The sequence below is a fragment of the Polypterus senegalus genome, chromosome 1, assembly GCF_016835505.1.
Source record: "Polypterus senegalus isolate Bchr_013 chromosome 1, ASM1683550v1, whole genome shotgun sequence".
Lineage (NCBI taxonomy): Eukaryota > Metazoa > Chordata > Cladistia > Polypteriformes > Polypteridae > Polypterus > Polypterus senegalus.
This window is the reverse complement of record NC_053154.1, coordinates 226,995,524-227,023,046: the sequence shown is the minus strand read 5'-3', so window position 1 is coordinate 227,023,046 and position 27,523 is coordinate 226,995,524. Positions and strand designations below refer to the sequence as shown.

Genomic DNA, 27,523 nt, shown 5'->3' with positions numbered 1-27,523 from the left:
TATAAAGTAAAAAAAGTGTGGATTTACAGTACATATTGTAAGCTTGTCAGGAGGGTGGAGATGAGAACACACACATCAGCTTGTAATCAATTTGAGGTCCAAGCAGTCTAGAACAGTAATGCTATCCACTTCGTTTTGTTTAAAATGTTATTTTCAGCTTTTCTGAGATGGTCAAACATAAACCATAAAATATTATTTATACTGATAATGAGCATTTTTTCAGGAGATAAAAACTAGTTTCAGTTTACATGTTCTATATAATGCCTTTCAAGGTAAATAAAAATGTATATCTCCTCAAACCAAAGGAAGATAAATTCACTTCCTTTTTATATTTATTCAACATTCAGAAAAGAAAAAATAAAATGAAACCACCATAACAATACTCAAGACAGTAATAAAGGAGACAAGCACAATTAGGCCTGAAGAGATCACTATGGACTCAATGAAGCTAACCAAGGACTTTAGAATAGACTTCTCAGATAAGGTTCTATGTGGCTTTAGTGCTGCAAACGGATACGTACCAGGGACTAAAGGGTTAATGTGACCCCGTGAGTAATAAAGGCACTGAGATTGTCAGCTAACTGATGTAATAAAACGCCACTCTGTCCAAAAAAAAAAAAAATGCTAAACTTGGTAAGATAAATCACAGTATTACAGTAACAGAAAAATTTAAATATCTGGATTGCTGTTTAAACATGTACACATTCATTTATCTTAAGAAATGCTGGAGAGTACTAACTTTAGTCCAAAAAATATTATGATTAATTTTATGTACCTCTTGAGCAGATAGAAAGTGAATATGAAGTAGCTTTCTCTCACTATCTACCAAAGGCAGGAAAGTGACAGTGACATCATCGTCTGTGTTAAGATTGGCGCCAGCGCCTCTGTTGTCGAAACCATCATTCTCCATTGCAACTAGAGCAGAGAAATGGCCCCTTGTGTATCCCAGAGCAATGGGACTTTTCCAACAAAAGCTTTGTTCCCAGAGCAATGGCAAATAAACACCTAAAAGAGAAATTAAATGAAAAACTTTGGATAATAAAAATATAAGACTATATTGTAAAGAAACAATTCCATTATTAAACATTTTGCAAAGTAAATATAGTAGATAAATCAATTTATCTGGAGTAAAAATATAAACATAACACCTCAGGTTTTAATTAAGAATTGGTAGTTACTGTACATGCACAATTAAAATGATGTTCATAAAAAGTACAAGGTGTGCAGCATGTTCACCTCTGACCTGTTCCGGCACATATTAAGAATTTTTCTGATTCATATTGATTAACAAATTTGTTTAGTTTTAACTGCAAACAAACATTGCAGCGGAAGAAAATACATATCTTAAAAAGACAAATTTTTGCCACAAAACTTAAAACAGAAATGTGGACAATAAAAACATTATTGCAAGATTACTTTGAAATATCAACTTTATATTAGGTAGACTATGTTTGTTTTTGTTTATTTACATAAAAGGCACATTTTCATGACATATACAAACAAGCTTCATACAGGTAAATAAAACACTGGTTCAGTGTTTCAGTAGACGGTAAACTAACTCACTACAGTAACACATCATTCCCCTAGAAGGCAAAATAATAAATCAGACACTGGAAAAACACAATCAGGCAGTAGCATTTAACATTTAAAAAATGACCAGAGGTATTAAGAATATAAGTGTAACAAACAATACAACTTGTGAAGACCAAAAAAGTTGGGCCCATGCACTGCCATCTTTTCAAAGTTTTAAAAGTTGATATTACTGAAATACCTTCTTCAGCACATTAAACAATTTAACAAACTTCACTGTGGGATAGTAAAGTGTACCTAACTATTTCTGTCCTTAGTTACAGTTGCATTAGAAAAAGAAAAAAAAAAAAGACTATGCCCTGTTAATGACTTTAGTTAAGAATAATAAAAATGACACTAAAGACATAATCTTAGAATTTAAAAAGATGACAAAGACCGATAATTCATGCTTGTCCCAAAAGAAAGGCTCTCAGTGCAATTCTAAAATGAGGACTAATCAAAGATTTGATGTGCACTGCCGTTAATGTGTAAAAGAAATTAACTTGTATTTAGAGAGATAGATACTAGAAACATCAGACAACCCCCTTCTCTGTTGGAACTAACACAAAAATATACTTCCTGAGTATAGTTAAAAGTGCAAACGTACCTCATACTATTTGAATTGTAAAGGCTACTGTTGAAAATTACAATTTGTGATTTATTAAAAAAAACATAAGCAAAATAATTGTATTACTTTAGTTATAAATGCACTGAAAACCAAAAAATAAAATTTTCTTTAACCAGAATTTTAATGGTTATATGTGACTAAATAAAATCATGGGGTGCACATTAATTAATTGATTCAAACAATTTTTGAAACTTGTTTAGCATGGTGGGGAATACATTTTATGATAAAAGTAGCTATTCTATTAATTGACTGAATTAATTTATGTGCTTCCTATGATTGTATTTAGTCACATAACAGCATGAAAATTGTGGTTAAAGAAAATTTGTTTGGTTTTTAGTGCATTTATAACTAAAGTAAATAAAATCGTTTTACTTAAAAAAAAAAAAATTTATATACAGTATTTTATTTTTTACATTTTAGTTTGAGTATTTTGCAAATTATTTTTCATGAACGGTAAGCTTCTTCAAAAGTACTACAAAATATTCTTTGCAGAATTACTTGAATACTAAAAAGAATTATATTTAAGTCTCTATTTTTCTGTTCAGGCAGTGGGGGGAAAAAAATATTGACGACAGAACGGAAGCTTACGCCAATACTTCCTTCACCGTGATCACCAAGGTTACCTCCTTCACAAGAGTAAACAAGTCGGCACGCAAATCTACCCACTCCACTCACTGGAAGAGGCAAGTAAGAGGCAAGTGGGGGCAATCCGATGCATCTCTCACTTGTAAGCTCCTATATCTCACTATACTCTCTCTCCTTTATTGTTGCATGATAATTGGAATCGCAAGACCATTAATTAAATTTGTTACTTAATTGCATCAGTTTTGATGAATTATTGTATTGTCATCAATGCTGAACACGTATACAAAATTTGAAGAAATTTGCTTCACCAAAAGTGGGTTTAAAATCAGTTGCAAGATTTGACCCAAACAAACAGACAAAGGAGTCAAGTTAAATAAAATCATGCAAAAATAGAGATTTTTAAACTAAAAACCAGCATTTAAAATGTTTGATGAAATAAAAATAAACTATAACAGTACCTTATAACTCCTTTTTTGTGACACCACAATTTGGTATCAATTACTACAAAAGCCCTCAGAGGCACCTCTTTCACAGTGTGAGCTACACTATAGGTCAAAAGTTTCAGAAAATGTTATTAGTTGAAATGCAGTGAATGACATAAAATGGTGAACAGGTAAGCGGTAAACTGCCAGAGGTTTAAATTTAAAGTTTAGGTTAGCAAAAACTGAAGAAAAAGGAAATTTCAAAATATTACAAATTGGCCTTCTAAAGGGGACAAATAATAGGTTACAACCTACAGACATTCTGCAACAATTAATGTAAATAAATTCTTGAAAGCAGAAGCAAACAACGTGCACAAGAGTCCCAACTTGTGTTGATTACTTAAACACGCTTTGTCTGTCTTATGCAGAATTGGAACAGACTGTGTTACTACTCCCTTTGAAGTACTACTTGGACAATCTTACAACTGTACACTGCTGGTCAAATGTTTCTTGTATTCAAAGCATACAACAAATAAGTGCCAAAAAAAAAAAAAAGGAATCATTAACTCTATAAAACTGTATTTACATTTTTGATTCAAAGTAGCCACCTTTTGCTGATTTAAAAGTCAAACTGTAGTAACCCTTTTGAATAAGAAAGTCAGTCACTCTGAGCAAGTCACCAACTGTGCCTCCAGCAAAAGAACTCTTGACCATCATACTTGCTCCTCAGGGTTTCAGTTTTGTGTGTCACATACTGTGACACCATCCTTTCATAAGCTCAGTGGCGTACAAACACCCTGCGTGATGACCCACAGATTTCAAATTATGATTTCATTGGTCCATATGACTTTTTTCCAGTCTGCACTAGCCCATAGCCTGTATTTCAAGGACCTATTTTGTCCTTTAAGGAATGACTTACTCACCTTAACAAACCTGCAGTACAAAGTCTCCTCTTCGCAGTAGAAGCAGACTCTTGCTTTTTTCGGCCACTGATAACCAGTGCTTCAAGCTGTTGCGCTGTGAGGTGCCTATCACACAAGCTGGTGACCCTGAGAAGTTTGTCTTCCGATTGGGTTTTGACTTTGGGTCTTGTCAGATCTGTTCTTGTCAGAGTTTCTTCTAGTTTCTAATTACCTTTGTAATGTGTAGGTCACCATACTAATTGACACTTTCATTTTTTTTTATTGTAATTTCCCTAAATGAAATGCCTACACTTCTGAGGGTAAAAATGGTCTGTCTCATTTCATTTGTTAATTGCTGTTTTCTGGCCATGATCACTGGAATTTACAACTTGTGCTCTAAAAATAGGTATGTGTACTGAAAGGACACCAAGACCAACTATATTTTAAATTATAGTCTATATGGCATATTACAGAAACAAATATAATAAGTCAGAACATGCATCCCAGCAGTCCACATACTTCTGCAACTATGGACTAAAATAAGTATTTAGACACCTTTACTATTTCACATGTTGCTATGTTACAATCTTGTGTTAAAATCATTTTAGATTAATCTTTACCCCTATATTAAGCAACACTCAATACACCAAAATGACAAATTAAGTAAAAACGAAAAGCTGAAATGTACATTTGACCCAAAATTAAAAAGGGAGACTACTGCATGTGTTTGAAATAATTCTGACATTTATACTGTTAAAGGTTTATGGTAAGTACAATAAGGACTTCTCATGAAGATGATATGCCTTGTTTAGACCATTTACATAATGCACTGCTTTTATGGAACAAAAGTATATGTGTAATATAATTACTGTTGTAATAAACATGAACTGTTGATCTTAGTTATCCTCACTAGAAAGGCTGGTGATTGGTTATAGTTTGGAAATATCACTGCTGTACTGCCATTCAGTGTGGGTACCCAAGTTAAAAAATGCTTTCCGCATTCAACTGCTAAGATGAGTGAAATAAGTTCTCCACTTAGGAGTGTACGATGTGTACTGTCCATGATAACATCTTAATTGTTGTTGTATTCATATGTGAGCTGAAATTAGAGTATGTCACTCACTTTGCAAACAACAATCAAAACAGACCTTGAGAGTCCATGCATTCACTGTCTCATGTAACCTAACAAAATGTTGACTACTACATATGTGCAGTCAGCATACCACAAGTTAAACTAGCATGGCTGCCTAAAATTGATTGAGCAAACAGCACCTTGGGATAAAACAGCCTCGCAATCTACATCATTAGATTTAAATACAAGATGTGCATTATCCTCACTCAGATGGAGGTGGTTTGTTGGTTGCTGCAAAATTCACCTTACAGCAGAGCAATTTATGTTTATCCAGACTGCAATGTTCATGCCCTGTACCTCAATTATGATTAATATTTAGTTCCTTTTGGATTGATACCTTCTTTACATTAATTGTGTCTGTTTAACATGCTCTTATTATAATAGTTTTGTTGGTTTTAGTACACTTTTTGGTAAAATCTTGTAGGCCACTTTGAAATGGTTTACTCATAGATCCAATGTTTGATCTCAATAATACTTTGGCAGAGGGAATTAATATTTACGTTATTTTATTTCATTTTTAAGTAAATAAATAAGACCGGTTTTGCTTAACTGTTTATTTCCCTTAATCTCATTAGTAAGCTACAAATAATATCCTATTAACAAGACCAAGCTAGAGCAATAAAACATTTACAAACATATTTTTAAAGGATGCAAAATATTGCCTTATTATCACTACTACCAAAGTCCCAAAAAATATCAGATTTCAATTTTTTGCCAATATCGCACATCCCCAACTCCACTTATACATGGACTATGTTAGACCAGCAATACGTAAAATCATACTTATGCCATTTCTTTTAGGTGTGTAGTAGTGCTGCTGATATTGCATGTGTCACAATACATAAGACAAGTAAACAAGTAAGCTGCGACTAAAAACATCTAAAAAAATCTTTCCAATTAAATCTATTACAAATCTTTCCTTTTAAAAAACATCATCTATTTCTGCTTCCATGTTAATAATAATTCTCTATATAGCGTTTTTCTCACTACTCATAGCATTTTGTGCTCTATGCAGGGAGGAGCTGGGACACGGACACATGATCTCTTTACTGAGAGGCAGCTGTGCTATTATTGTGCCACCACTTCTGTGTTCTCGTGTGTCCTCCCATGCCCCATTGCAGCTCATTCTCAAGATACTAGATCAACTGGCATCACATGCAGCTGTAGGGCCTTTGGGTGCCAATCTCATCAAAGCCAGGCAATAAAATGTTGAACATCATAAATGGCTCATATTATATAACTGAATAAAATCATAATTATAAATTTGTCTGGGTGACAGGCTCAGTTAAGAGAGAAGAAAATGCTTAGCAGAGACATTTCTGAACCATCAGTAAGGTGCCACTAGCCCAGATGGAGACATTTTAACGTGGGCTGCAAGGTTAATAATTAAACTGGCAGACCACGCTATGGTTCTAAATTTTACCTCTAAACCCTACCTCAATTGACTCACAATGAATATTTCAACCACTTCGTTGGGCAATGCTCCACCAGTTCATTGTACCTGGACCATTTTCATTCATTAGCTTCTTCAATGCTGTCCTCCCAGGGCACTGTCAACACCACTAAAAGCACTTGCTTTGAATAGGCCTCATGCATAATTCGCACTATAACATGACGTAAGCACAAAAGCCGAAATGTGCTTACGCACAAAAAATTGCAGATGCAGGAATCTGTGCATTCACCTTCTTCCGCTACATAAATCTCAGTCAGCGTGAAAAGTAACGCTTGTGCATGTGCCTGTTGTCCCGCCCCAACTCCTCCCAGAATTACGCCTCTTTGAATAGGCAAACCAATATAAATAGCCATTAAGATCAGCCTTCTGTGAAAAGACAATGGGAAAAGCACGGGGGAAAATAAGAATTTCAGCGAATACCAAGAGGAGGCAAGGTAAAACGTACTATTTGTTGGTTTAAACAGTGGTATAAACAACAAAAGGAAGTCAATCGAGTGACATGGGGTGTCAGAGAAACTCAAAAGCTCAAGTTCACAAAGTCACACAGTGCCCGAAATTAAAAAAGTTGTCACATATCAAAGCTGCCAGAAAAAGGTGAGTCGCAGACCAACGTCTGAGTGTCATATGAAAGCTTATTAGGGTACAGAGAAAAAAAAAATAGGCACACAGTGAGGAAAAAGCACAAAATGTCAACTCTAATCTCGAAATTTCCACTTTAATCACGTAGTTTATTTTGTCATTAAAGTAGATCATCATAAACTTCATCTTAAAATTGTTTAATTCAGTAGTTTCTCAAATCCCATCGTAACTAAAGCAGCAAGTTAAATGCTTTGTTTTGTATTTGATGTTCTTTGTGCTGTGTGTGAATCACTACGTGCTTCTTAAACCGGCTTTCTCTTCCTCCGACAGGACACAGAATCCATTACATTCATGATATTACAGCTCACTGAATAATTAAAATACTGAGATGTATATGTGATATCATTTTCTTGATGATAGGAGTTCAATCATGTTATTAAACATGGGAACACGGTGGCACAGCAATTGTTCATGTCACAAATGCTTGCTGCACCATGTACGACCTTCGATGAAATGCTTTAGTACAGAAGTAATGTCTCTTTCAAACATACTAACCTGCAATTCCTGTCCTTACTTTTCTTTCTCCAAATACTCAATTGCCACACAATCAGCTCTGTAATAGACGTTAAACCATCTGTAAGCTTTGAACGCTGATTCTTCAAAGCTTTTAAGGAACATTGAAATATCTTCGTAGTATGTGTTTAATTATTCTATACATCTATCCTTCCAGTGTCACGCCAGTCCCAGCAGGATTACAAAACGAGGCAGGAACAATCTATGAATGGAGTGCAAGCTAATAGCTAGCGCTGAGGCACCATGTCCTGGCATGTTTAATTATTGACAATATACAGTAGATTATTTAAATGAAGTTAAAGTTTTATCTGTATAACAAACATATTTTGCTGCATTTCATCTTAAAAATGATCTCGTCATCATATGTAAATACGCACTTAATGAAGTGCCTCAGGTTGTGCAATATTATAACTGTATTGCAAGTTTACAGTGAGGTAATTCTACTTATAAGTACTAACAGTTCTACCAGGAGCACTTGATTGAGTGCATTTATAATTCTTGGGATGAAACTTTCTGAACCACAAGCATGTGCTTGATGCTCTATACTGATAATTATCTTTCTTAGCTTCTGTAGATCTTTGATTCCCCAATCAGATACAGTGATATAAATACTCTGAGTGGTGCAGTGAGAGTAATATGGAAAATGATGATCCGCTATGGCAACCCCTAACGGGAGCAGCTGAAAGAAAAAGAAGGTGCAGTGAGTGTAACAATGCTAAAGCAGCTATTGTATTTAGAATAGCTTAACCATTCCGTGGCCCATTATATTGTTACTGGTTAATTACAATCAGATGCATTAAACCAATAAACAATTTCAGTGTATTTATAAAGTCGCGTTGTGGATGTTAATCTAAAAAAGAAAGGATAACCACACAGGAACAGTAGCACTGCTTTGATGCTGGGTGCCACCAGTCTGCAAAACCAAGCACAGAACTTGCGTACAACAGGGTATGAGGTACCGTGGAAATGTGTGTGGTTTTACGCCAAGTTTAGGTTTTATACATCACAATTTGAACGTGGAAACATTATTGCGCAACATTTCTGCGTGTACGCACAGTTTATAAATGAGGCCCCAGGTCTGGCCTCAATGAAGTTGGTGTAACATAGTCTGGGAACTTGAGCTGTCTGCCCAAGTTTACTCACAACTCCCAGTCCAACACTGAAGTGAGCATGCTGGCTGCTATTGAAGGTTGTGGCTGAGGCTGCTCTCCTTCCTTGACAAAGGTGATGCCCCTTTGGCTGCAAACGATCCTAATATTAGCCATGGCTCTAGAGATGGTCTCTGCCACTGACTTGATCACCTGGTCATGTCGCCAGCAGTAGGAGCCCTCATGGAGGGCTACTGTGCAAGTACCAAGGATGTGCTCCAGTGAGCCCTTTCCAGTGCAGAAAGGACAAATTGGAGACTCAATTGTATATAGATAGATACAGACATAGATATATAAAGATAGAGATATACACATATATACATATATATACAGGTATATATGTAGGTATATAGATTTGCTTGGCTGGGTAGGACATCACACACAGCTTGAACCATGAACTTGATACACTGTGATTCAGCCTGCCAGATGTCACCCCAAGATAATTTCCTTTCCAGAACTCCTTCCCATCTTGTCCACATTCATTACTGTCACATGCCCACCATTCTGCACCTGCACACATTTCCTCCAAGACTAGATGGTGTCTGTCGTTGCCAAGGGCCTTGTCGTACCGAGGATGTGGAATCACTCCCAAACCCATCCATGTTACCAAAACACAACCAGAGCCTTGTGATTCAGCTGAGACCCCGTTAGCTCCAGACTATCCTGGGCTCCCCACTTCCTGCGTGTCTGAAGCAAGATTTCGGCTGAAACCACTGTAGATTCCTGGAGTACTGATAGAGCAGTGCCGGTCTTGTGTGTGACACTTTAAACTCTCTTTCAAGGCAGCTTATCTGGAGATAGAGGTTATTGCTCCATCCATACTGTGCTCCACTGTTTAAACTGCGTGGCAGAGGTAACACCTAATCTCCCTCTCCAGACTCTCCACAGTTCACATAGTCACCTCATATACCAGCAGACGCCAAAGGATATGGAGCAAGATACTATGTTAGTATAACAAAGCATTGAACCTGCCAGGTAAGTCATATTTGTCTACTGTGGTGAGAAAAGTCTCAAGGTTCTTGATTGTTTCTTGGACAGTCACTGCATCCCTAAGGCTACAGTCAGACCTTGTCTAGGCTTGTGAGTGACTAGTTTCTCTGTAATGGATGGTATTGCAATGCCATCCAGAAAAAAGCACAACTTGTCCACCACCTTTCCCCTCTTCAGCACCATGGCCCAGAATTTTGCTTGTGTAAAGCTCATTCTTGCCCAGAATATGAGCTTTTCCAGGCCCTGGAGGATCCACCTGTCACCAGCCACTGATTCAGTGGTGACAGTCAAGTCATTCATAAATACTTTGATGGGGGCTGTTGAGTAGCAGACTCGGATAGCGGGACTCTGCACTCGGCCTCTTCTACTTTGACCATCATGTTTATAGTAAGGGCAAAGAGAATAACTGAGATGGTACATCTAGTTATGATCCCTTTCTCAAGCTGGTGCCAGTTAAATGTTAAGTTTCCAGTTGTGACTCTAATCCTGAAGTTTCAATAGTAGTTCTGGTTGAGGTATAAACAATATGAATAGAAAGATTTAAACACTCCACCTAATCTAAAAAGCAAGTGAATAAAAATGCTTTTTTAGTAAAAACTTAAAAGTACAAATTGTGGGAGCCAACCTTAATACGATGGGCAAATCATTTGACACGTTAGTACCAGCCAATGTAAAGGCACAATCACCCCTCAGCTTCAACCGTGCAGGTGGGAAAACAAACAATAGCTGATGTGATGCCCTCAGTTGTCTGGGTGACGAATATGGATCAAAAAGATCAGCTAAGTACGGTGGAGGTTACCCATGTAAGGCTTTAAACACAAACACTACAATCTTAAAATTCACCCTGTAACTAATAGGGAGCCAATGGAGAGAGACAAACACTGGAGTGATGTGATCCCTTCTTTGCTCCTGATGAACACTCTAGCATACAGGGAATTACAATAATCCAGATGGATTAAAAGCATGAATAAGTTTCTGTAAGTCACTAAATGACAAAAACAACTCAACTTTATGAATTGTCCCGAGGTAGAAAAATCTACTTTTTTTACCACAGCATTGATCTGTTTGTTAGATTTAAAATCTGAATCCAAAATCACCCTGAGATTTTTAGCACATGGCCTTATGTACCAAACAAGTGGATTCAATGTGCTAGCTATATTTCAGGTGTAGTGGGTTGACCAAATAGAATGACTTTGGTTTTTGACTTATTTAACTGCAAGAAGTGCCATCCAGTGTTATATCACCTAAAATTTTAAAAAGCTTAGTCACCGACTCCATTTCACCTGGTTAAAACAGAAAATAAATTTCAGTATCATCAACATAACAATGATACAGGAGGTTATACTTGTTTAGTATGGAGCAGAATGGTAACATAAACAGATGAAGACCGGACCTAAGACAGATTCCTGAGGTACCCCACAAGTTACAGAAGAGGTAGACGACATTGAGCTACCAACAAGTACAGAAAACCTCCTGCCTTTGAGTTAATCTGCAAACCATTTAAGAGTATTACCACAAATGCCAACCCAACTCTCAAACAGGTTAATTAGAATAAGTGTACCTAATATGTTACTTAGGAATTATGTTATTTTTTTTTTTTTTGCTGCTTACATTTTTTTAACCTTGCATGCACAGGATGTCACATATATATTGCAGCTGATGTTGACCAGAACATGCAGCTGTGAAATTTGGCAATTGATATTTCTGTGGAGTCAATGGAATGGGTGGTGCACAATACCTTGAGTTTAAGCTGTGCATTAGAAGGAACTTGGAAAAACACTATGTTAAAGGCTAAAAACAGGCTGAGGTATATTCTTGTACTCAAATCGGCATATAAACTCAGAAAATAGTGAATTCACTATCAGCATTCGCACATGTAGCTTTATGTTGTCTGTTCAACTGTCTTAACAGTACCAAAAAATTGTTTATGTATTTAAAACAAAAAAAAACACACTTTTTTTGAGCCTTTATTTTACATTCTTTACATTTTTTCATATTACTCCACTGATGCAATTTTTCCTTGCTAAGTCTGGCTTTTTGACAAATTTTTTGTATAAATCTCTACCTGCAGAATTAAATTATTATTTAAAGTTAAAATAGGAAAAATAAATTTGGTGAAAGACTAGATAAACATTTATCTACTCAAAATTTGACAAACCAGTGCAAATATAACAAACAACACATTGCAACAATAAAAAAAATGCATGAAACATTAATATAATACTTTTTAAACTGTGGGTTTTTGATCCAAACACGCACGCACGCACGCACACACAATATTACCCAAAAAAGTCTGACATCATCTTGTGTTAAATTTAGGAGATGGCACGGTTTGGGGCGGTTGGGGAGTTTGTGTGTTTATGGTGCCCCCACCCCCCACTTCAAAAATGAATTTTAAGCCATGAAGATAATTTCAAGCAAGATTTCATTATTTCATTAATGATCTCATTTTCACCGGGATCTTAAATTAACTTGGGTATCAAATTGTTTTGAATTTTCAAACAATGGAGAAAAAAATTAAACATTTTCAGGTTTTTTTAATGTTCCACAAAAAAAACTTCACAAATAAGTAATTACTAATTAGGAAATATGAAGATAAGCTTGCTTACCTTGAAACCGTGTATATCCTAGGGTCTCCCCACGGAAACTCTTATAATACTTCACTCCATAAACTATAATCGGTCTACGAAGAATATGTGCAAGAACAAAAATGTGTGTCTGCTCCAAACTGGCACCAGGCTTTAGAAAAACAAAATGAAACCAAATTACCTAGGTATTTCACCTCAAAAGTGTTCATGTTTATTAAGGCCTTTCTTAAAATATACTGTAAAAAGTCTTAAACAATAAGCTGCTTACTGAAGGAAAAAAAGTCATTTTAAAACCACTTCTGGTGATAAAATGTTTAAAAATAAAGGAAATTTACAGATATTCATTATCTTTGCAAGAACCAGAACTTTGGGTAGATAGTAAGCAACATGGCTACAGAGATTTCAATAAAAATATTATGTCTATATTTAAGTTAAAGGATAAGCTGAAAATTTTAGCCTACTTTTATATTTTTATAATGAAGCTAGTGGATTCCAGGGTTCCCATTTAAAAAAACATTAAAACTTACTCAACACACCTATTTTTCAAGCCTGCATACATAAGAAGGCTCGCACACATACAACAAAACAGCACATCCATACCAAAATATTTTTTGGTAGATTTGATCATTTTAAAAAGACACTGGATGTGCACTTTTATGTTCATCTTCCTTCGCAGCAACGTTTCAGGGCCAAGGGCATGGATTCACCTCATAAAGTCGTCATCATTAAGCACCATTTTTAATATTGAATGTTGAACCCTATATATGAATTGCTTTCTCTCTTCTATAGACAACTGGAAAAAGTCACACTTACCTTCACTCAAACATTATACAGAAACTTATTTAATTATTTCACACAGATATTACGTGCTACCGCCTAGTCTTAACAAGCATTCATGTGCTTTGGTAGTCTAGCAAGAAAAACACTGAGCATATACAGTCATGGCCGAAAGTATCGGCACCCCTTGAATTTTCCCAGAAAATTTTTGCAATTACAAATGTTTTGGTATGCACGTTTATTTCCTTTATGTGAATTGGAACAACACAAAAAAAACAGGAAAAAAAGCCAAATCTGACATCATTTCACACAAAACTCAAAAACCGGTCTGGACAAAATTATTGCCACCCTCAACTGAATATTTGGTTGCACGCCCTTTGGAAAAAAAATAACTGAAATCAAGCGCTTCCTATAACCATCAGCAAGCTTGTTACACCTCTCAACTGGATTTTCCGACCACTCTTCTTTTGCCAACTCTCCAGCGCTTTGTCTTCAACCATTTCTAGGAGCTTTTAGAGGTATGTTTGGGGTCATTGTCCTACTGGAACACCCATGACCTTTGACACAGACCCAGCTTTCTGACACTGGGCCCTACATTGCACCCCAATATCTTTTGGTAGTCTTCAGATTTCATGATGACTGTGTGCAAGGCATCCATTGCCAGAGGCAGCAAAACATCCCCAAATCATCTTAGAACCTCCACCATGTTTGACTGTAGGTACTCTGTTCTTTTCTTCGTAGGCAAAATTCTGTTTTCTGCAAACAGTGGAATGATGAGCTTTACCAAAAAGCTCTACCTTGGTCTCATCTGTCCACAAGACGTTCACCCAGTAGGATTTTGGTTTCCTCAAGTACATTTTGGCAAACTCCAGTCTGGCTTTTTTGTTTCTGTGTCAGCAGTGGGGTCCTCCTGGCTCTCCTGCCATAGCGTCTCATTTCATTCAGATGTCGACGGATAGTTCGAGCTGACACTGTTGCACCTTGTTTCTGCAGAACAGCTTAAACATGTTTTGAAGTTGATTGGGGCTGTTTATTCACAATTAAGACTATCCTTCGTTGCAGTCTTTCATCAATTTTTCTCTGTCCACGTCCAGTTGAGATTTGCTACAGTGCCATGTGTTGTGAACTTCTTGATTATGTTGCACACAGTGGACACAGTGGATCACTGGAGATGGACTTGTAGCCTTGAGATTGTTGATATTTTTCCACAATTTCTGTTCTCAAGTCCTCAGACAATTCTCTGCTCTTCTTTCTGTTCTCCATGCTTAGTGTGGCACACTCAGACACACAACAGAAAGGTTGAGTCAACTTTTCTCCATTTTAACTGGCTTCAGGTATGATTGCTATATTGCCAGCACCTGTTTCTTGCCAGAGGTAAGTTCAAACAAACATCATATGCTTGAAATAAAACGATTTACCCACAATTCTGAAAAGGTGCCAATTTTGTCCGGCCCATTTTTGGAGTTCTGTGTGATGTGTCGGATTTGGCTTTTTTTTCTTTGTTTTTTTGTGTTGTTCCAATGCACATAAAGGAAATAAACATGTGTATATCAAAACATTTGTAATTGCAACAATTTTCTGGGAGAAATAGTGCATTTTCTGGGAAAATTCCAAGGGTGCCGATAATTTCAGCCCTGACTGTATGTAACATACAATCAAGTGGCAAGAACTGAACAGATATTACAGGCTTATGAGTTCTGTTAATCAGGTTAAAGTATTTTAAGTTTAGTGCAGATGCTTTAGCATGGGCAGAGAGATAGTGTAATAACTCCGCCCACGACAGCCAATGCAAGAGAAGCAAAACAGAAATGTATCACTCCCAAGAGAAAATAGTACCAAGAACCCGTGATTATTTATTTTTAATTTTGACTTTTGCTGTCACAAGAATGCCTAAGAAACACCAAAGACATGTTTTCTAATATCAAAACATGGAGTTGTATAAGGTAAATAACATAATATTTGGAATAGATACATTTCATGTGTTTTCTGTGTTTATAATGATCCATGTAAATGTAGGATGACAAGAAATCTGAGGCAAGACATAGAAATTTTGAGCACATAACTAAAATGGTGCAGATGTAAGAACAGCTGCTTCCAAATCAAGAGGTTGCGGGTCTTCCTCGCATTTTTCTTTTTGAGTAGTGAACTGCTATTATTACTATTATATAATAAAAGCATACATATGATTTGAGTCTGTAACACCCATTGTAAATTTTTGCTACTTGTAAAATTGTCTTTTTTTAAATCAGTTTTATTCTCTCAGTCACATTCACATGGTAAAATGAACTTATTTCTCCTTATCTGAGTTGATGCTGTTTATCTCCATTCTTTTCACAAGAGCAGTGACAATCACAGTTGGTGCTGTGGTTGATGCCTGGTCAGAACTATTTGTTGCACCAGCAATCAAAGACATTGTGACCTTTATCAGACTCTCTCATGCGGCATTTGTGCTTTGACAACAAAGACACCCGTGCAGAACATGTGGAAAACAACAAATGTATATTGTGCCTGTGCAATGTTACTCCTTATTTAAGAAAAGATCCCAATTGTCCAGTGGGAGAAAGACTTTCCAAGACTGTGGTAATAATGCCATTTCTGGACAAAGGCAGAATCGTAACAGACAACTTGTTCACGTTGTTTTCACTGATAAACGGCTGCACTGTAATACAACTCTGCTTGGCACCATAAATAAAGTGGAACTTCCACCTGCAGTTAGTCACTTGAGTACATGTGCAATTCTCCACGCTAGTATTTAGATCTGGCAGTTCCATGCTGATAGTGTATGCACCCCAAAAAAAAGAAGTCTGCCGGCATTCCAAGTACCATGCACCATAATGTGATGATTGGGTTAGATCGGGGGAGGAGAGGAAAAAAAACAAAAACGTTCAAATGAACTCATGTTCAAGTAATGTAGTGTTTTCAAATAATTGCATTTTCATGCATGGATGTATATGTGTGTGCCTGAGAGAGGCAGAGACGGATTTGGTATCACTCAAGTGGTTACCAGAATATAAACATTGTCGCAAAGGTATAACGAAACAAGTGTGCTTTTATTCAAGAATAAAACAAAAAAAAGAAATTCAAGTAACAACAAGATACTAAGAAGACATAATTCACCCATGTTTGTGTGTCTGGTCATATCCCTTCAGCGATATCATCTACAAATAGCAAAACTTTATGCCAGCTGTTACAGACTAAAAGTAAATGTATATTTTTATTATATAATAGTAACAATAAAAGCAGCTCACTACTCATAATGGTAAATGTGGAAAAGACCCGGAAATGAACCTGCAACCTCTTGATTTAGAAGCAGGCGTTCTTACCTCTACACCAGCCATGCAATTGATATTTGGGCTTCGGTTTTTACATATTGACAGCAACATGTAAATTTCCTTATCTTTGGATAAGGCGCACTTGTTTCGTTATACCTTTTGTGAAAGTGTTTATCTGATATATGGAATTCAGTCTTCACACATTATACACTTCACATCAGCATTTTGTCAATTATTATAACATGAAAGAAGTTTTAGTTTTGTGTTCAACATTTCTTGCATCACATTTCCTACCATCTTACATTTGCCCAGATCGTTGTAGACACAGAACACACATAAAATATATGTATTACAAATAACGATATATTATTTACCCTATACAACTCCATGCACCTCACATCCACATAAACAGACTTGAGCTGGGAGAAATTCAGCTGTGTCAGTGAGGGATGGGATAGCAGGCTACTTGCTGCCTGTGCTGACTGACATATTTGCAAAACATAGATGCTGATGATGAGGTGTGAAGGAGTTTAAGGTGGTCCGAGACTGACATTTTTCGTAGGCTTCAGGGATTCTAGTGTTAAGAATTATTTTGGCTTTTACTTGATAAAGGGAAGAAAGTGCTTGTTTTGAAACAAGTCAGAAACCACAGTTGTATAGTCATATTTAAATTCAAATTGTGTACATTAAATGTGTACTGCACTCAAGAAGTCACTTAGCTTACATCTAGATTCTAGCTTGCAAAACGCATATTTACATTCTGAATTGTTCACACAGACTTACACACATACACATAATCAAAAACGACTCTCTACTTAGTGCACATAGTTGAACTACAAGAATTTGATGCAATATAAACCAAAGGTAAAAATCATTTATCAAATTTAGCTGCAGTATTCTTTCATGCCCAGCAGATGGCATTTTTGGGCTCCTTTCTAAATCACCAAAGTCTACCTGTGTAGAAAGTGAGATTCTGCTAACAAAAAAGATGAAAATATCACAGGATGTCATTACCACATAGTTTATTAACATGGAGCTTTGTGTATTCTGTTGTAAAAACAGCATGTTTATGTGTTGCTTTCTCAGTGTCATATAATTATTTGGAGGAGGGGACTAAAATGAAAACTCTCACACTACACAACGCTTGTGTTGATAATTTTAGTGTTGCCACCTTACTGTTTCAAAATAAAAATGAATAAACAAGACAAAGATATCCATGCACCCTAAACAGGATAGCATATCAGTAATTTTTAGATGCAAGCGCTTTTAAGAAGAAGAAAAAAAATAATTTTAAGTGTAAAAAAAAAAAATGAAAAGGAGACATCTGCCCCAACAGATTGTACATCATTTCTACTCTTTAAATGGATGGACACCCCTGTCAAAACTCCAGTTTAACAGATTTCAACTAACAAGAGAACCAATGTTTTATTTTGATGATTGGTTGAAGAGGTTAATAAAAAGGTTACAGAGATCAGAAATTTAAAACTGCAGTCATTGAGCTAAAGACTGAGTAAATAAACAAATGAAACTGTAGCAATATAGCTATTACTCAAACAGTAAGAGTTGCCTGTTAAAGGAGCAAGGTGGTTAGGTCACAAAATAAACATCTCCTCCGAAGTATGTGTCGTGGATATTTATTGACAGAGTGTTAAAGAATATCTACAATGTCTAATAAAACCTATTTATTATTTTTATGTAGATCAGAAATACATTCAAACAAATCTTTATCACTTGTGTAAAGTTATTACAGTATTGAAAAAGCACAAAAAAAAAGTTTACCTGACTAGCAAGAGATAGTATAAAAGCCCAGTCTTCCTGCCACTGCTCTTCCCGCAAAGAGAAATGCAAGCCAAAACTTTGCGAGTACCAAGATTCCCACTCTTTCCAGCGTGTATAGAACCTACAATGAATTTTATAAATTAGCATGTAAATAACTGAAATTATAGAAATAAACATTTTTCATTTTGCATTAAGATACATAAATAGTAAATATGGCAATCTGTTATTACTAAGATTCAATAGATAGAATTCTGATATTCTGAATTTGTTCCACTCTTGCTGATTGTAAATTTAAAATAATATTAATTTGCAAAGATGTGAAGGGTGGGCATTTGCCTTGAGAATATAATAAGCATATTAATTTTAACATTTACATTGTCTAGATGGCTAAAAATCTAACATTGGAAAGCTAATGCATATGCAGAATTACAAATTAAAAGAGGGGAAGTAGCAAACAGTTCAAATAGCCAAGGTTCTTTCAGCAATTTCCAAGGGAAACCTTTACGTATAACGGGGTTTATGCATTTAATGTTAATCTGAGCAACCTCTTTTCAGCATTTCCTTCATGGAAAAACTCAACGTATTAAGCGTTTCCCTCTGACCAGTTTTAAGGACAGAACCTAATTCGACTGAATGCTCAAAATCTAATCTGAATTTAAGGTATATTGTTCAAAAGTCTTAGGCCACAAAATAAAAGTTAAAAGATAATTATTTGGGGAGCAAGTGTTTATTTACTCATGAAAATAACCTGAGAGTAGGTACAGGCACGTAATTTGTCTCTTAACTTTAGACATCACACTAAGCAGGCATAATTTCCTAGTTTTATATATTTTAACAGTTTTAACCTTTGAAATGTAAAGTCCACTTAATGTAAAAAGTGTATACCAAAACTATTGGCACCCCGGTAAAGACAAAAAAAAAAAAGTTACAAAAAAAATTAATCTTTAGGGATAAAAATGAAATAAATCCAACTTTTAACTGAAGTAAATTTATTCTGAGAAAAAATAATTCCACATCAAGAATTATTTTTAAACACAAATGCCATGATTATTGGTATCCCTGCATTTAATACTTTATACAATCTCCCTTTGCTAATGAAACAGTGCCACGTCCTCTCCTATAACAACTTTTAAGGTTGACAAATATAGAGTAGGGAATACAAGACCATTCCTCTTACAGAATTTCTTCAGATCATCCAGGGCACTAGGTCCTTAACTGTGCACTCACCCCAAAAGTTTTTCAATGGGATTTAGGTCCGGGTACTAAGAAGATAATGACAGAAACTTTATTTTGTATTCCTTCAACCATTTCTCTGTTTATTTGGACATATGTTTTATATTATTATCCTGCTTCAAGATCCAACGATGAACCAGTTTTAGTTTCTTAGCAGAGGCAGCAATATTTAAATTTAAAATCTCCTGGTATTTCATGGAATCCATAATGAGTATTGTAGAGTTCCCAGGGACTTTGGAGGAAAAACACTTTTTTGGGTATAGCCATGTTTTTGTTTACATCAAACACACACTGATTGTTTATTGCAAAAAGGTGCATTTCTGTTTGTCTGCAAACTCCACAGAACTATGTTTGTGGTTAAATGACAGGAAAGGCTTTTTTCTGGCATGCCTTCCATGTGACATCTTGTTATAGTTTTGGAGACTTCATGACCCCAAGATGCCGACTTTTTCTGTATTTCTTCAACAGTGCTCCTTTAGATTTTTTAACTCTCTTATCATCCTGCTCACTGCACATGGTTGCAAAATAAATTTGGTTCCTTTTCCAGACAAACTGTTATGCGGTTGCTTTGAATAGTTTTTAATTATTTGCCTAACTGTAGATGTTGGCATTTTCAGGAGAGAACTTTTTTTTTTTTGGTAATAGCTATTCCCTAACTTGAAGGTCAATGCAATTTTAACTCATTTATATTGTGTGTCCTCTTTATCTTTTCCAGGTTGATGAATGAATAAGTTAATTTGGCCTCCAAGTGAAACAGGAACTGCTGGATTACTGCTTGAATGTTTCAGCACAATATGTTCAACTTACAAAAAGTAAGATATAGATGGTAAAAATGCTACAGTTGGTGCCAATAATCGAGGCATATGTGGTTTTTTTAAACTTAATTATTTCTTGATGACGGTTTATTTTTTCTCAGATTTAAATGATAGGTTGGGCTAATCTATTTTTTTGGTGTGAAATCAAGGTGATGTTTTACAGCCCTTTGCACTTCTCCTTACCAGGTGTGCCAATAATTGCAAAGTGGAATGTACCTAAGTTTAAGATTACCTGCTAACCATGAATAACAGTTTACCACACATTCCCTTATGTGAAGCTGAACAACGTAGTTTATCCATCAATAGTTAATCTTACCAATGTGAACAATCATGTAGACTATCATGGAGAGCTTTCCTCAAAACAGAGTCTTTATCATAAATTCCCCATGTGGCTTGTAGTACAGAGTCAAGAAGGCAGTCACCCGCTGTACGATTCCACAGTGCATAGAGCCTACTATCCAGTCGTGTACCCAGTTCAAGAGACCAATTTATAATTGGAGATTCCTCTTCCAGTTCTAGGTTGAAATGGGAAAAAAATATCCAAAAAATGTAAAACAACACATCTGGAATATATTTTTAAACAGTTTAGTATGATTTTTAGCTATTTTTTATAAACTGCAAAACAAACATTGATCACATTTACACACTAATAAAGATCACTTGATATAGCAAATTTAAATCGGTTATCTAATAAAAATAATCATAATAAATGGAGAAATTCTGCTTCAAACACTGAATTTCTAAAATGAGGTTTAATTTTTAGACATAAAATAAGCCATACATCCTCTAAATGCAGCTTTAAGTGCCCACTTAATGATTTACCTTACAATGTTATATAAAATATTCCCACTGAAGATGATAAAGTGAACAATACAGCATTAATCTAGCCTTGGTCACCGTTTTAATACTAGAAGAGCGTTGATGTTTGAAGACTACCAAGAAATATTTTTAGTAAATTAATGCAGAATGAAAAGTGCAGTAAATTCTATCAGAAATTTCTTTACAAGAATTTTGCGATAATCAAGTACGTCCAGAAACTTTGTATCAAACACATAAACACATTGTATGTGCTTGCTGCTTATGGATTGGTATGCATTATTTACATTGTATCTTGCATCATGCTAACATATGTATAAGTGCAGAGTGTGCTCTATACAAACAAATGCATAACACATGTGCACACTAAAGTGGATGTCCACGCGGAAACATTCATTTGCATTAAATCAGCTAGGCTCCTGCCAGCAATGAGCAAAGCACACAACAGTCAGTACTCAACAGTAACCACACAATAGAAATAAGCTCTAGAAGAAACAATAGTTTTTCCAAAATAACACTTCCACTACTTCAGGTCCAAGTTCCCTGGCAATTCTTTGGGCTTAGTCAACACCACTGCAGCACACACACACATGGAAGTAAACATCTAGAATGTTCAAAAGAGAACATTCATTCCCTGAGGTATTACTAAAATTAAAGAAAATATATAATGTAGAAATTTAAACAGATGAACCAACCGCTAACTCTGTTACCATACTGGTGTTGAAAAATACACAAAGCTTTTAAAAGGTATTTTTAAAAAGTTAATTCTGTTCACTTCGACATAGTTTTTTTTCCCCCCCGATACATTTCACAACTCATCCAAGTGACTTCCTCAGTCTCAGTTAACTGCAGCTTTCTCCAACCTTATAAACAGTACTTTGGCCTAATGACCAAACTAGCACCATTGACTAACAATGGGCCGTGTGATCAATGATATGCAAATTGTCCATTGATCAATGGCCATGAGTACCATTTACAGATCGCTGTAATCACCGCATTGTAAGATGGTGAGAGATGTACCCATAGGCCCCTTCCTCAGTTCAGAGATAGTCGTTACTTTTCGAAAATCACATCTCATGATGGACCACAATTCACTGACCACATCAACTCAGTGGACAAACACATCCAGTTCACCAGGGAGGATATGAAATGGGACAGGCTAGCTTTCTTAGATTGTGAAATTTCCATCAGTAATGGGGGACATTTGAAAGTTTGATGTGTACCGTAAACCAAAGCATACAGACCAGTATTTAAGATTTGACTCTCGCCATCTGCTAGAGCACAAAATAGGTGTCATCAGGACTCTACAACACAGAGCAAACACCATATCTACAGACACAGCGGCCAGGGAAGCAGAAGAACATCATATCAAAAGGCTCTGAGTAAAGTCTCCCCTCTATTCCTTGGTTGTAAGCAACAGTTCCCTATTTCTGGGATTTTAATTGGCAGTATGGGAAACTGCATCATTGAATTGACCATCTGCATGTTGAAGAACCTCAGGTATACAAATATGCATACTTTTCACCTGATAATGTTTTCACTCATTTTTCATCCCTGATTATTCAACTTGATATGACAAAATGCACCATGGTAACCAAAGAACAAGCTACTACTGGGCAGAATCCTGACTGATTATTAGAAGTTTACAGGTGGGTTTTCACCCAACCCCCCCACCCAATTCAATTCAAAAAATCATTATTTGAGCAGACTCTTCAGAAATCCATGTGAGGGGTTTTGGAAATAATTTAAGATTTTAATCAGACTATATTTAAAATAATAACATATATTTTGAAGTGGAGTACTTATTTACCATTAGATTCAATTTAAAATAAAAACACAGACACAAATAAAATATTGGCCATATAAAACAGATGAAAAAAGCTATTTCTATTATAAAATGGTAGTAAAGAACCTTAGTTCTCTCTTTGCAACTGTAAGGCTGAAACAATTTTATTATTATTTATTATTTTTTTTTGCATGGCATTAAATGACAAATTACCCTTGGGGATTAATACATTGTACTAGATGTACAATTTTCTGAAAATGTATAAGTTAATGAAGGGCAAGCATCAGGACACCTACTCACAAATGACTTAAGTCTACTGTGTTACATAAATTCAGGTGTTGCACAAAGCTTTGTCTTGAGACCAGTCAAACAGCCATTTCTTAAAGAATGAAAATGCAATTTTATCCTCACACTTTCTATAAAAACAATCATTTTAACAGATTATTCATGTGACAAGTAAAATATAGAATCACACATTACACATCAGTTCAAAACAGGGCATAACATTATGTAATTCAGATGTAAGCATTAGCTGAACACTAGAATTACCAGAGCATACGAAAAAACCCATACATCCGTCCCACCTTAAATAGCTTCTCACCTCTCCATCAGCGTTTTTTGTCCTTTAAATGTGTTGATAAGCAGCAAAGCAGCAAGCAGTCTGCTATCACATCCCCCACTGGCACACAGTTTTCTCAGCTCAAGTCTGTTTAACTGCGAGTCAGTTGCTTAGAGTTGTATAGAGTGAGAAGTCAAGCAAAATCACACCTTTTATAAATACTATATCGTTATTTGGAACACATGCATTTCATGTGTGTTCTGTGTCTACAGCGATCTATGTAAACACATTGTTAAAAAAGAAACATTTTTCATGTTTTAGTAATAATTGACAAAATGTAGACGTGAAGTTTATAATTTATGAAGCCTGAAGTCCAAATATCAAAGAAACACTTTCATAAAAGGTACAAATACAACAGAACAAGTGCGCTTTTATTCAAAAATATAACTGCAGAAAACCAACACGCATTAGGGTGTGACATTGACACGCATTTACTACGGACTGCTTTGGTGGCGCAACAGTATCAACAGCTGACTGGTAATCAAAACTTCACGGGTTCGATCCCCGACGAGTCCGTTTTGAGAAGTCAACTGCTTTTATTCTTACTATTTTAGAATAAAAACACACATTTGATTTCAGTCTGTAACAGCTAGTGTAAATGTAGGATACTTGAAAAGGTTAGCTTTGGTTTTTATTTTTATATAGTTTCATTCTCTCAGTTGCGTTCACGATCCTACCCTACACCCCCTCCCCATCTGACACTGCTGTTTTCACATGGAGACGCGCTATAGCTCTGCACTCTGTACTAGCCTGGAAGCTAAAACTGGTTCATCGTTGGATCTTCCAGCTGGAAAATTATCTGAAACATATATCCAAATGAATGCAAAAATGGTTAAAGGAACACAAAATTAAGCTTCTGCCATGGCTGTCTTATTCCGTAGACCTAAACCCTATTGAAAATATGTGGGGTGAGCTGAAGAGAGGACAATACAAGAGAGGACCTAGGACCCTGGACGATGTTGAAGAGATTTTGTAAACAGGAATGGTGTCAGATTCATTGCTCTATATTCTCCAAGCATAAAAGATGTTATAAGACACAACTAAGTGCTGTCTTATTGGCAAAAGGAGGCTGTACAAGTTATAAAATGCAGGGGTGCCAAAAAAGGGGCACATGTCCTTTTGTTAAATAGTTATTTCTTGATAAGGAATTGTTTTTTTTCATCAGAATACATTTATTTCAGTTAAAGGCTGGATTTCTCTTTTTGTTTTTTAAATTTTCATATTTTAAAGCACTTGGGTTTTGAAATGAAATGTCACAATTCAAATATCATGCAAAAGCATTATTGAAAAGTTTTAATGTAAGACAAAAACAAGATTCCAATATAAGAAAACAAATGTTTTAAGTTACACTAATTTTGGCAATGTGTTACTAAATACATATTATGTATTATTCCAGTTTTTTACAAATCTGTTTTTGTACCCTATTTTCACAATCAGGCTTTTCTCAATATTAAATGGTAGATTGCATCATCAATTGTAAAACAGACAGCCTTACATTTATTAAACACGCCAATGCATAATACATATTAAGGAAGATCTGCCCTCCTGCAATGCTCTGTTTCTGGATCTACAGTTTCACTACGAAGATACTTTTAAACACTTCTCCAGCACCCTAAAAGGATTACAGTAATCCCTCCTCGAAAATCCACGAAGTAGAAACCATATGTTTGTATGGTTATTTTTATATATTTTAAGCCCTTATAAACTCTCCCACACTGTTAACGTTATTAGAGCCCTCTAGACATGAAATAACACCCTGTAGTCAAAAGTTTAAACTGTGCTCCATGACAAGACAGAGATGACAGTTCTTTCTCACAATTAAAAGAATGCAAATATATCTTCTCTTCAAAGGAGTGCGCGCATCAGGAGCAGAGAATTTCAAAGAGAAAAAGAGAGCACTCGCTAAGAAAAGCAAACAATCAAAAAATCAATACGTGCTTTTGTGCTTTTAAGTATGCCGAAGCACCGCGATAAAGCGGCATTTTTTAGAGGAGCGTCAGTATCTTCAGTATCTTCTAAGCAAATAGCCTCTGTGCAAACAGCTCCTCTGCTCATACCCCCTCCGTCAGGCGCAGAGAACTTCAGAGAGAGCGCAAGATTAAAGCAATCAAAAAATCAATACGTGCTTTTGGGTTTTTAAGTATGCCGAAGCACCGCGATAAAGCGGCATTTTTTAGAGGAGCGTCCGTATCCTCTAGGCAAACAGCCCCTCTGCTCACACCCCCTCCGTCAGGCAGAGATAGTGAGAGAGACATAGAAAAGCAAACAATCAAGAACCACGCGGGAAGCATATCTTATATCATTGAGGAGTTTTAGTTAATATGTAATACATGCTCTGATTGGGTAGCTTCTAAGCCATCCGCCAATAGCTTCCCTTGTATGAAATCAACTGGGCAAAAAAACTGAGGAAGCATGTACCATAAATTAAAAGACCCATTGTCCACACAAATCCGCAAACCAGCAAAAAATCTGCGATATATATTTAGATATGCTTACATTTAAAATCCGCGAAAGTCGAAGTGCGATATAGCGAGGGATTAGTGTACTTGCCTCCTGATCTTGTTCTGGTTCACCCTGGAACTGATTCACCCTGGAACTGAAGATCCCTGAATGGCTACAGTCTTATATATAACTGTTTAGCATTCATCCATCCAACCATTCTTCAAGAAAAAGTTGGCTTCGTTTCTCATTAAATGAAAGTGGAAAATATCTGTTATATTGCGGATTTTCACTTTATTATTTTAGCAGCTTTAAAAATTAACATTTTAAAGAACTTTTTCAGGGTTAGCAATGCTCATTCAGCTACCACAGCCAAAGTGCATTTAGTGTTCTAACATATGGATGGATGTCACATTTTGAAAACACATAATGTGGTGCTATACATTACAGAGTGCATTTACCTTTTTGTTTTTATGATTTTGTGTTTTCTCTCCATTTAGTGTTTATCCTTTGCAGTTAGGTTTTATGCTGTCACATTTTCTTTATTTCATTAATTTTTTTATAACCACAGTCACAATGTAATACAGCTGAACAAGAAAAATAATACTTTCTCATTGCTTTAGGTGGTGTGTATTAAGGAAGTAGTATCACCATAAAAAAAATAATGAATATATCTTTATTGAATGCAGAGACATGTTTAGAGTGATGCCTTCCTCTTTCATATGTTTACCTCGCCAGCATTGTTTTACAGGTATGAAGACCATTTAACTGACATAGTAAAACTGTTAAGAGAAATGAGGTGGTGTTGCATCGCAAAGACCACTGATGCGACTTTGCTGCTGTTTCAATAACTTGTGGTAAGGATCTGTTTTATCATCAGGAGCAGCTACTGGATGATTAAAAGATGAAATATAAAAATACTAGCATGTTACCTAGCTTCACTCAAGAAATTTTACTTACTTTTCAGTATACAATACTTGAATGTTCATTTTACCAGGAGATACTATTATTGGATAACTTGAGCTGTTTACTGTTCAACATGTTATATACAATCGTTGGTGTAAAAGAAATTGCAGTAGAACTTTGTATTAAAGTGGTATTTGGTAATGTTACAAAGGTGATTTAAAGTTGACTATCCAAAGCTAAAAACTTCTAAAAATCTTAACTCTCCATTAGTATCAAGACCTAAAATTGGCACGGCCTTTTCATACAGTGGGTCTGAATAAATATCTACTAAAATAAATAAATAAATAGTTACTAATTAGTTTTACTCACTCAAAAACACTGTCCTGGTCTCTAATCACACTTTGAAAAACAGCATCTCCATTAAATAAAAAAAGCTCTTCATTCTGCTCAATAATGGCTTGCTTCCAGTGGCTAATTTGCATTTCATTTATCTAATTTACTTCTAAAAAACG

General features: G+C 35.7%; 1 protein-coding gene across 4 annotated transcripts in view; it reads right to left on the bottom strand.

Moving 5' to 3' along the window:
• LOC120539568 (ubiquitin thioesterase Zranb1) overlaps nt 1–27,523 on the bottom strand; it is a 139,383-nt gene that overhangs the window by 3,806 nt on the left and 108,054 nt on the right. For all 4 annotated transcript variants that reach the window (XM_039769777.1, XM_039769796.1, XM_039769786.1 and 1 more), the window contains 4 exons: nt 20,762–20,960; nt 18,398–18,518; nt 12,591–12,720; nt 776–1,005 (listed from right to left, as the gene is read on the bottom strand). In XM_039769777.1, coding sequence (XP_039625711.1) covers nt 776–1,005; nt 12,591–12,720; nt 18,398–18,518; nt 20,762–20,960 — 680 coding nt within the window. The remainder of the gene's footprint in view (nt 1–775; nt 1,006–12,590; nt 12,721–18,397; nt 18,519–20,761; nt 20,961–27,523) is intronic.